Here is an 11352-nt window from a genome sequence, read left to right as displayed (position 1 = left end):
CACACAGGGTGCAGGAGGAAGGGGGTGGTTAGCCCACCCCACCCCAAAGGAACCATAACCCCCCGATTCCCAGCTTGTTTGTTTTTTTAAAAAAGAGCAGGTTTTGCAGAAACTGAGGCATGAGGAAAAGTGTCCAGGCATTATTATTCTAACTGTTTTTGTGAGAAACTAGCCTACTCTCTTTCAGTGTTTTATTACCCCGCTCAGGGCTGGATTTAGGTTTAATGAGGCTCTAAGCTACTGAAGGTAATGGGGCCCTTTATATGTCCAGCTGTCCTTTGTCAACAACAAATTGTTGCTGTTTTTTGTGTGTTGAATATATGCTAAATAATAATAATAATAATAATAATAATAATAATAATAATAATAATAATTTATTATTTATACCCCGCCCATCTGGCTGGGCCTCCCCAGCCACTCTGGGCGGCTTCCATAGAAACCAAAAATACAGTAAAATATCACACGTTAAAAACTTCCCTGAACAGGGCTGCCTTAAGATGTCTTCTGAATGTCAGGTAGTTGTTTATTGCTTTGACATCTGCTGGAAGGGCGTTCCATAGGGCGGGCGCCACTACCGAGAAGGCCCTCTGCCTGGTTCCCTGTAGCTTTGCTTCTCGCAATGAGGGAACCGCCAGAAGGCCCTCAGTGCTGGACCTCAGTGTCCGGGCAGAACGATGGGGGTGGAGACGCTCCTTCAGGTATACTGGACCGAGGCCGTTTAGGGCTTTAAAGGTCAGCACCAACACTTTGAATTGTGCTCGGAAACGTACTGGGAGCCAATGTAGGTCTTTCAAGACCGGTGTTATATGGTCTCGGCGGCCGCTCCCAGTCACCAGTCTAGCTGCCGCATTCTGGATTAGTTGTAGTTTCTGAGTCACCTTCAAAGGTAGCCCCACGTAGAGTGCATTGCAGTAGTCCAAGCGGGAGATAACCAGAGCATGCACCACTCTGGCGAGACAGTCCGCAGGCAGATAGGGTCTCAGCCTACGTACCAGATGGAGCTGGTAAACAGCTGCCCTGGACACAGATTTGACCTGTGCCTCCATGGACAGCTGTGAGACCAAAATGACTCCCAGGCTGCGCACCTGGTCCTTCAGGGGCACAGTTACCCCATTCAGGACCAGGGAATCCTCCACACCTGCCCGCCTCCTGTGCCCCAAAAACAGTACTTCTGTCTTGTCAGGATTCAACCTCAATCTGTTAGCCGCCATCCATCCTCCAACCGCCTCCAGACACTCACGCAGGACCTTCACCGCCTTCACTGGTTCTGATTTAAAAGAGAGGTAGAGCTGGGTATCATCCGCATACTGATGAACACCCAGCCCAAACCTCCTGATGATCTCTCCCAGCGGCTGCATGTAAATGTTGAAAAGCATGGGGGAGAGGACAGAACCCTGAGGCACCCCACAAGTGAGAGCCCAGGGGTCTGAACACTCATCCCCCCCACCACCACTTTCTGGACATGGCCCAGGAGAAAGGAGTGGAACCACCGTATAACAGTGCCCCCAGCTCCCAGCCCCTCAAGACGGTCCAGAAGGATGTTATGGTCGATGGTATCAAACGCCGCTGAGAGATCCAGCAGAACTAGGAAACAGCTCTCCCCTTTGTCCCTATGGACCTAATAGGTATCTAAAGCCATTTGCACATAACAAAATATGTATTTTATCAAAGTAATTGTTGAGCTGAAATACAATTAAGAAGTATATTAATAGTGAAATACAATAGTGAAATACAAGAGAGTGCGGCCCTAAGCTATAGCTTGTTTAGCTTATATGAAAAAAATTGTGGGGAATTTGCTTTTTCTTCTGAGAGTCTACTTGAAATTCTTTGCCACAGTATTCACCCGAGAATCCGCTAGAAGAATTGGACTTGCATAAGAATAAGAACATGGGTGGCGCTGTGGGTTAAACCACAGAGCCTAGGGCTTGCCGATCAGAAGGTTGGTGGTGAGCTCCCGATGCTCGGTCCCTGCTCCTGTCAACCTAGCAGTTCGAAAGCACGTTAAAGTGCAAGTAGATAAATAGGTACCGCTCCAGTGGGAGGGTAAACGGCGTTTCCGTGCGCTGCTCTGGTTTGCCAGAAGTGGCTTAGTCATGCTGGCCACATGACCCAGAAGCTGTATGCCAGCTCCCTTGGCCAGTAAAGCAAGATGAGTGCCGCAACCCCAGAGTCGGCCACGACTGGACCCTTTACCTTTAAGAATAAGAAAGGGACGGGAGAAGTTATAAAATGGCATTCTTTTCATTTTTAAACTGGAATTCTTAACAGGTAGATAGCCGTGTTGGTCTGCTGTAGTCAAAACAATAAAATAAAAAAATAAAAAATAAAAAATAAATATAAAAAATAAAAAAATAAAATAAAATAAAATAAAATAAATCCTTCCAGTAGCACCTTAGAGACCAACTAAGTTAGTTATTGGTATGAGCTTTCGGCCGAAGCGGGACCAGACAAATGGCCAGCTTAGGTGTAGCCTGGGAATGAGAAGAAAAGCGCGGACGGATATCATGGGCTGAGAGGCGAGGCTCGCAGAGAAACGTCCCCTCCTCGCTCGCCGGGCGGCCAGCACAAGAGACAGCTCCTCGCCCAGAAGGAGGTGGAGCCTCGCTACCATCGAGTTGGTCGGAAACTAGAGCGGAAGGCAGGCGGGAGGACGGTGGTGGCCGTTCTGCGCGCCTGCTGGGGCGTTCTCGTCGCTCCCTGGAGAGGGGGATGGCGGAGGAAGAGGGGTACCTGGCCCTGTCCGGGGAGCGCATCACGCTGCAGCGCCTCCACCACAGCGCCTCCTGCCGGGAGTTCCAGGTGCGCTGCCCGAGGCTGCAGCTGCGCTCGCTCAGCGCCGTCACGTGCTCCGTGTGGCTGGTGGCCTACGGGCTCTTCGTCCTCAGCCAGGTACGGAAGAGGCTTTGGCCGCCCTTTGCCTACGGGCTCCGCCACATGCCGGTACCACGGGGACTCCTAAAGGTCCCGTTTGAGGGGTGCCCCCAAGTATTAGAGCAGCCACTTCACCCCCGCGACTCTTCCGCTCCCCTCTTTCCCGACCCCCGTGTATGACAGTGAGTTCCATTTAATTCAATGGGACTCACTTCCGATTCACGGTGCATTAGGGTTGCAGCCATGCAGCGCAACTCTTTGTGCGCAATTGCTCAGAAGGCGCCAGGCAGAGACTTCTTAGTCTCTGTCGACTTAGGCAGCGAGAGAACAGCATGCTTGACTAGATCCAGCAGCGCTGTTCTTTTATGTTTCTCCAGTTTTGAGATGCGGTTAACCAATGGAGTTTTCAAAAGGAATGTGTGCATTAAAAGGGGTTTTGTGCATTAATCTCCTCAGTAACTATGAATAAGTTCCTTCTGCTGGCCAGCAACCCCATCCCTAACAGTGTAGACCTGTGCATGGTGCTTACTTGGAAAAAGTCTCAGTAGGCTTAAAAAAGTGCAGCAGAAAGCTTTGTGGGATTCTATGGAAGATCTAGTCCTGTTCCTAGAATAGTATTTATCTCTGACACATAAATATTATCATAGCTCTAGGGAACTGGAGTCTGTTAGTAAATGATAGAAATGATTGAACAGTCTTATTTAGATTATATTTGGTGTATTGAAGGGAGGATTCCAGGCCAATGGAAAAATACAGGCTAAGCTCCCTTTCCAAGCCAAAGCCTCACCTCAGATAGAGGCTGTTAACATGACAAAAGGTGTTTATGGCCCATCCCAGAGAAATCTTTGTCTGTGCAAAACAGTTACCATGCTTACTGTGGGGCAGTTAAAGGTTTAGGATTAAAAAACGGGGGAGGGGGCAGGCTATGCTCACAGGAAATATGTGCCTTTTAAAAACTAGGCTTGGAATACAAGACAGATGGGGAGGTGTTGCTTGGAGCAGGGGGCAACTGGGATCAAGAAAGGAAGCAGAGAGAACACCATGTGGGGGAGAAGGACAGCAGCTATGAGAGCTGTCTGGGAAGCAAGAACAAAGGGATGGTGCTTAGGATGGCTCTGGCTGCACTACTGGGCTGCTGTGAAGAACAAGCTGCTCTTGAAATGACAACGCTGTAAGATCTACACCCCTTTCATATAAACTCAGTTGTACATATGTGTAATTAAACCATATTTCTTAAAAGACACTATAGTCTTCATCGTATTTTGATTCTCATCAGAAACACAGCCTTGGGTGAGTACCTGGAACCTTTGGAATCTCATGCACTGCTTTGGCAGAGATTGGGGATGGCGTGCAACCTTTGTAACACTATTTCCTAAATTAGTCCAAGTACCTAGAAGCATGCAGCCTATGATAATCATGCAGAGAATAGAGTACCCCAGCAAAAGGGCCGGGGGGAGCAGGGCCGGGGCGGGAGAGTGCTAGAGTCCTGTCTAGTCAAATTGCGTGGGATCAATTCCAATCTGTTACCTCCGAGGATGTGGACAGGCTGCTTGGACGAGTGAAACCAACCACCTGTCTCCTTGATTCTTGCCCATCCTGGCTTATAAAAGCTAGCCGGGAAGGACTGGGCGATGGGCTTCGTGGGGTGGTGAATGCTTCCCTCTGTGAGGGAGCCTTCCCAGACCCGCTGAAAGAGGCGGTTATTAAACCGCTTCTTAAAAAACCATCTTTAGATGCGGCCACGATGGCCAACTATCGCCCAGTCTCAAATCTTCCATTCTTGGGCAAGGTGATTGAGCGAGTGGTTGCTGAACAACTCCAGGCACGCCTGGAAGAAGCGGACCATTTGGATCCCTTCCAGTCGGGATTCAGGCCTCATCACGGGACTGAAACTGCCTTGGTCGCACTGGTTGATGATCTCCGGCGGGCTAGGGACAAAGGTGAGAGCTGTTTCCTAGTTCTGCTGGATCTCTCAGCGGTGTTTGATACCATCGACCATAACATCCTTCTGGACCATCTTGAGGGGCTGGGAGCTGGGGGCACTGTCATACAGTGGTTCCGCTCCTTCCCCCTTGGGCCGTGTTCAGAAAGTGGTGGTGGGGGATGAGTGTTCAGACCCCTGGGCTCTCACTTGTGGGGTGCCTCAGGGTTCTGTCCTCTCCCCCATGCTTTTCAACATTTACATGCAGCCGCTGGGAGAGATCATCAGGAGGTTTGGGCTGGGTGTTCATCAGTATGCGGATGATACCCAGCTCTACCTCTCTTTTAAATCAGAACCAGTGAAGGCGGTGAAGGTCCTGCGTGAGTGTCTGGAGGCGGTTGGAGGATGGATGGCGGCTAACAGATTGAGGTTGAATCCTGACAAGACAGAAGTACTGTTTTTGGGGCACAGGAGGCGGGCAGGTGTGGAGGATTCCCTGGTCCTGAATGGGGTAACTGTGCCCCTGAAGGACCAGGTGCGCAGCCTGGGAGTCATTTTGGTCTCACAGCTGTCCATGGAGGCACAGGTCAAATCTGTGTCCAGGGCAGCTGTTTACCAGCTCCATCTGGTACGTAGGCTGAGACCCTATCTGCCTGCGGACTGTCTCGCCAGAGTGGTGCATGCTCTGGTTATCTCCCGCTTGGACTACTGCAATGCACTCTACGTGGGGCTACCTTTGAAGGTGACTCAGAAACTACAACTAATCCAGAATGCGGCAGCTAGACTGGTGACTGGGAGCGGCCGCCGAGACCATATAACACCGGTCTTGAAAGACCTACATTGGCTCCCAGTACGTTTCCGAGCACAATTCAAAGTGTTGGTGCTGACCTTTAAAGCCCTAAACGGCCTCGGTCCAGTATACCTGAAGGAGCGTCTCCACCCCCATCGTTCTACCCGGACACTGAGGTCCAGCACCGAGGGCCTTCTGGCGGTCCCTAACTGCGAGAAGCCAAGTTACAGGGAACCAGGCCTTCTCGGTAGTGGCGCCCTCCCTGTGGAACGCCCTCCCACCAGATGTTAAAGAGAACAACAACTACCAGACTTTTAGAAGACATCTGAAGGCAGCCCTGTTTAGGGAAGCTTTTAATGTTTGATGTATCACAGTATTTTAATATTCTTTTGGAAGCCGCCTAGAGTGGCTGGGGAGGCCCAGCCAGATGGGCGGGGTATAAATAATAAATTATTATTATTATTATTATTATTATTATTATTATTATTATTATTATTATTAAAGAACAGGAGAGACCCTATTGTGTATCTTTCCAAAGTTAAGTGATATAAGAAAAACTGCTCCTTTTCCCTTATGGGGTATCCAAGAGCCCATATAGAGTTCTTATGTAGGTTCTCTATTGGTAGGAGAAAAATACAGTGGTATCTTGAGTTACAAACACATTGGGTTACAAACACTTTGGGTTACAGACTCTGCTAACTCGGAAGTAGTACCTCGGGTTAAGAACTTTACCTCAGGATGAGAACAGAAATCGCATGACGGCAGTGCAGTGGCAGTGGGAGGCCCCATTAGCTAAAGTGGTACCTCAGGTTAAGAACGGTTTCAGGTTAAGAACGGACCTCCGGAACGAATTAAGTTCGTAACCAGAGGTACCACTGTAACAGATGCCAACCAGAGAATATTGAGAAGCAAAGCAGCTAGTAAGCCTGATATTTATTAAACTGTTGCAACAGGGTGCTCATCCTCCCCCAACGCAGGTGTGCAAGCTCTTATATAGACTTTTGAAATTGCCTACTCTGTAGCTCAAGACCACCATCCCAAACATCATACATACATCACAGAAAGAGGTGGTCCCCAGCAGAAATTTGAGTGTGTTGCTTCTCTCCTGTCTGCCAGGATACCTGATAGTGTCTTATCTGATTGCCTTTTCTGTGCCCTATTGTGTATCTTTCCAAAGTTAAGTATGTTTAGGTGTGGGATCCAGTATTGCCTTTCCTTCTCTGCTCTCTCATTCCTGGATTTAGAAAGAAGATTTTTGAAAATCTAGCATGGTCTGATTGTAGCAGCTTGTAAATTTACTGCACATTCTCAGTATAAGAATGTGCATGTTTTAAAATAGTAGACAACAGGTATGCTAGGCTACAATTCTGTATACATTTACTTGGGAGTAAGTCGTATTGAGCTTCAACAACCTCTTCTATAAAAGAAGGTCAATTACTCAGAGACAGTAACTTTTTGAACTAAATAATATTTCTAAATGCTGGAAATAAATTCTGGGTTGTGTAGAGCTTTACCTAAGTATTCATATTCAGGAGGAAGTACAGCACTTGCTGTGTAAGTTATGTTTACCCACCATGTCTCTGAATTGATCGGTTCAGAATTATTAACTAGGACTGCAATCTGATGGACAAATTTTTGGGAATGTCAACAATCCTAAGGCTAAGCTGTAGCTTACAAAAAGGGATATGTTAGGAAGATATTAAATTACACAAGAGTATTCCAGAAACAAAGAAGTACATGAAAAAACCCTATATGTTCTTTTTAGAAAGATAAAAAAGTGAAAAGCTGTCCTGTGGTTTGATATGTTCAAAGAATGGTCTTCTGTCCCAGCATAGTCTCTAAAATATCTCATTTCTCCCTATAGTTGTTAAAGTTGGTGCCTTTTTATATTTTTTGGTACCCCATGTTCTTACATTATACTGTACTAATGGAGTTTACATGTGCTTTTTAAAACATAATTGATTTATCTTCATTTACCAATAATACATATATGAACAGGAACCATTAAAATACAATTAGATAAACAGTGCAGGTGAGAGAGGTGAAAGTCCATTCTCTTTATTTTTATATTTATCTATGGAAAGTCGTATTAGATGTCCAGGCCTCTTTTCTGTTCATTACTCTACTTCATAAGATTAATCTATTATTGATTTTGTTTCCCCCTCTGTATCTCTAAGCATAAAGATGATTATACTTAACCTTTTGACATGAAGGGCACATGCATAATGCACAATTCAATTACTGTGTATTTATGATCTCATTCCATATTGTTCAATAGCTGGAATGTTAGGCTGCTTCAAGTCCTTTGGAAGTTTGTCATGATCATGTCTTCAAATCAGTAGTTGAGAAAACAGGTCAGTTAAAGGGTTTGGCCTAATGTTCTTGACTTGGTTTCTATTACAGAACAGTGCGGTGCTCTCTGCTGCTATATTTGTCACACTGATAGGCTTGCTTGTGTACCTGCACTTTGTGAAAATTGACCAGGAGTCTCTGCTTATTGTTGGCTCACTTGGAATACAGATGACTTCATCCTATGCATCTGGCAAAGAAAGTACAACCTTTATAGAGATAAACCAGGTAAAAGATGTGGTCATCAATGAAGCCATCTATATGGTAAGCCTAATGTGCCACTTCTTCTTACTATGCTGCTGATTATCTCATTTCTTAAGCAACCAGAGGGCTGCTTTTTTTTTTTGGTCTGGAAAGGATTTTCCCATGTCAGATGCCAAGGGCTCTGTTCTGTTCTTCAGGACCAGCTGATCTTTCCCCTTGAAATGAAAGAACTCTAAATGGAATCTCACCAACATATCTCAGTGGGAGAGGGATGGCTGCAGACCTGGCCCAACTGTGTGTTGGGGTTAAGTTCTTAATTCAGTGGGTAGATGGGTGGTGGGGCCAGCAAACTTCTTTGATTCTCTTCTCTGTTGGTTAAAAAATACCGGTAATTTATAAGGTGGCTCAAACCTAAGGAAACCTTACTGGCCACTTTAGGATATCATTATCCTTTCTTGAAGAAATTATCATCCTGATAAAGATGTGGGTAGCAATTTCTTGTACCAGGGTTGTAATCTTATAATTGGTAGCACAGAACAACTTTCTCATTGTTATATTTGTGTGTTGTTTGTTTTTGTAGCAAAAGGTTATCTATTACCTGTGCATCCTTCTCCAAGACCCCGTGGAACCTCATGTTGTTTCAGAGGTAGTACCATTGTTCCAGGTGAGTCCACAGGAGTGTTAGAAATGGTAGTAAATATTTGTTAGGCCATGTAGACTCTGACTGTAGCCTCTTATTTTCAGAACTCTGCAGTGCTACACAACACTTTTTTACGTGATCTTCCTTTCAATCCTGGGTCCAAGAACATAGAGTAGCTGTTAGTTTGTAATTCAGTGCACCTTAGACGCAGCAGTGACATGCTCAATTGAGCATGGATTAACTGCTGAACTTTCTGGATAGTTGATCTTGCCCAGGTAGGTGGGGCAGTAACCCTTGTCACCCTTTGCTGCATTTAAGCCCTTGCTTTTCTCAGTTATGTCAGCTCTAAAGAATACAATTTACCATCCCACTGAGCCAATTAACACTTCTATAATCACGTACTAAATTAACCTGTTTTTCTATGAAACTCAGTGGCAACCTTCAATAAGAAAGCTTCCAAATGGACTTTACACTAAGAGTTGTTTTCAGCAGCTCAAAAGGCATTAGGACTCAGAGAGCAAAGGGTGGGTGGGATGGAGTGGGAAATTACTGCAGAGGTGAGGAGTTAAATACAGAAATATTTCTTAGTTTTTGGCCCAGCTCAGTAGCAGTAGAAAGTTATAATTTTATGCAATTTCTATTATGTTAGCATGGGTGGTGTTCTAGGCTACTATTAATTCTGTGGCTGACCAGATCAGTGAAGGCATAGTTTGGATAAAACATGAGAAGTTAGATCACTGCTCTGATCATTCAGACTAGTCTCTGCAGCAGTGGATGTTCTTCAGAAAGGGCAACCCTGTTTCTCCACCCCCTCCTCCACATTGCTTATATCCATACATTTTTACTTACAGAGAATGGAGAATTCATTTTCCAGCTTGTTTTTGTCCATCATCTCAAATCAGCCAATATGCTCTTTTGAGCTCCTAGCCAGCAGCAAACCAGGGACATATACCCTGTCTCCAGCAAAGAAACAAAATAAGCACATAAACAGAACATATGATGTAGCATTTTGGTGGGGTGGCTGGTCCCTCCAAACTGGCTGTTCTGCCTTCGTCTCTCTCTACTTTTGTCAGTATAGCCAATCAGGGAACTTGGATTTACATAGAGGAACTTGTAGAATTAAAGATAGGGTGGGACTATGAGCATGTGCTGTCAATGTCAGGTAAGAGAGATAACGTTTGTGTGTCAGGTGTGTTTGTCTGGGTTCAGTGTGTCTAGGTGCATGTATGAGAGAAAAAGGTGAGAGTGTGTCAAGTGTATGTGCCAGTGCCAGGTGAGTGTTTGTGTGCACCAAGCGTGTGTGCCTGAGTTAGATGTTGATGTTTACATTTATGCGAGCAATCTCCCCTATTTTGTATGTCATTTTCACTAATATGTGCATTTTATGCACACTTTAAGATGTGCATTTTTGTAGACATTGGTTGAGGAATTGCATAGCAAAATTCAGAGTAGTGTGAATTTCAAAATATAGCTGTTTTGGTTTGTCTATTTTGTTCAGTAAGTGGGAATTCAGTAGGTTCACATTAAATGCAAACAAAATCAAATTTCTCCCCCATCCCTAGATAAGACCTTCTTTTTTATTTTTCTCCTCCTGTAGCCATGCTGGCTTTGGGTGAAGCCTCCCTAATCTTTTAGCTTCAATTGCAGTCCTTCAGCCATTTGAGTCTCTCTTGTCTCCTTTATATATAGAGCTCCAAGCCACGTCTAGACTGCCTTGTCCAAGTATACAAAAGCTGCCAAGAAATCCTGGAGCAGAGGAAGACATATTGACACCAGTTTTTAAAGTGAAGTCTTTATCTGGGTAGAAAACTTGCTAAAATACCAAGCTTTTCTTAAAAAAATAGTTGAGAAGGCACTTGTTGCAAGCATGTTAATGGATTTGACCATGTGGATAACTAGATGGCCATGGATTCTAATGCACCAGAGAACTGAAAACTTCTAGTGCTTTCATGGGCAAGGACTGAGTATGTAATCCTGAATAAATGTTATGGTGGAGAAATGGCTAAACTGGGCCCCACATCTTCTTTTTTCAACATGACGTAAGAATGATGATAAACTTTCTGTAAATAATTAACTCTACCATGTGAATGGAAATCTACAGGGAAGGTTCAGCAGAAATGGGATGGACAGGGAAACTGCCACATTAGTACAAGTATATGGAAGATGGGAAACTGAGAACACCATTACATTATTTTCTAAAATCAATTGTGAGATCTTCAGTGTCTGTATGATATTCTTACTTATGCACTTAGGTTTGTCATTAGCAATTGACATTATGTGATACAAATGTCTGCTAAACAAATCATTTCACTAGTTGTTTTAGAAGCATTTTGCTGTACCCTGTGTTGTAACAAGATAACCTGTGTTTACGAAGTTCATATGTTGTAAGGGACATTTTCCAGTACACATGGAAGATCTGGCCAGAGTCTAGAGAACCTCACATCTAACTTAAAAGAGAAACAGACTTCTCATCATCCAGCCAGACTACTGCTTTTGAAATTCAGGGAAATTTCAAAGCACTTGGTCATAGGACATGAAGAGGGTGCAGAACTGCTTCCTCCCAAGGAAAGTGTCAGA

The 11352-nt window shown here is 44.9% G+C and overlaps 2 protein-coding genes across 3 annotated transcripts in view; one reads left to right on the top strand and one right to left on the bottom strand.

The window, feature by feature from the left end:
- Positions 1-458: 458 nt before the first annotated feature.
- The window catches only part of LOC309534386 (uncharacterized protein), a gene marked incomplete at its 3' end in the record, with an annotated part of 296522 nt that continues 285628 nt past the window's right edge, over positions 459-11352 (bottom strand). Inside the window, exon 2 of one of the 2 annotated variants that reach the window (XM_082226628.1) lies at positions 459-1602. In XM_082226628.1, the coding sequence (XP_082082754.1) occupies positions 459-1376 (918 nt within the window). In that variant the 5' untranslated portion in view covers positions 1377-1602. The remainder of the gene's footprint in view (positions 1603-11352) is intronic. The other variant, XM_082226627.1, reaches the window with a different exon arrangement.
- PIGH (phosphatidylinositol glycan anchor biosynthesis class H) lies at positions 2438-10782 on the top strand. Its single transcript, XM_082227205.1, has 4 exons — positions 2438-2889; positions 7986-8195; positions 8716-8799; positions 10465-10782. Exons 1-4 carry the CDS (start codon positions 2710-2712, stop codon positions 10543-10545), a joined length of 555 nt encoding a protein of 184 aa, XP_082083331.1. The 5' UTR covers positions 2438-2709; the 3' UTR covers positions 10546-10782.

The sequence above is a fragment of the Podarcis vaucheri genome, assembly GCF_965113315.1.
Source record: "Podarcis vaucheri genome assembly, chromosome: 1".
In the NCBI taxonomy this organism is placed as follows: Eukaryota; Metazoa; Chordata; class Lepidosauria; order Squamata; family Lacertidae; genus Podarcis; species Podarcis vaucheri.
This window is presented reverse-complemented; position numbering and strand designations above follow the sequence as displayed.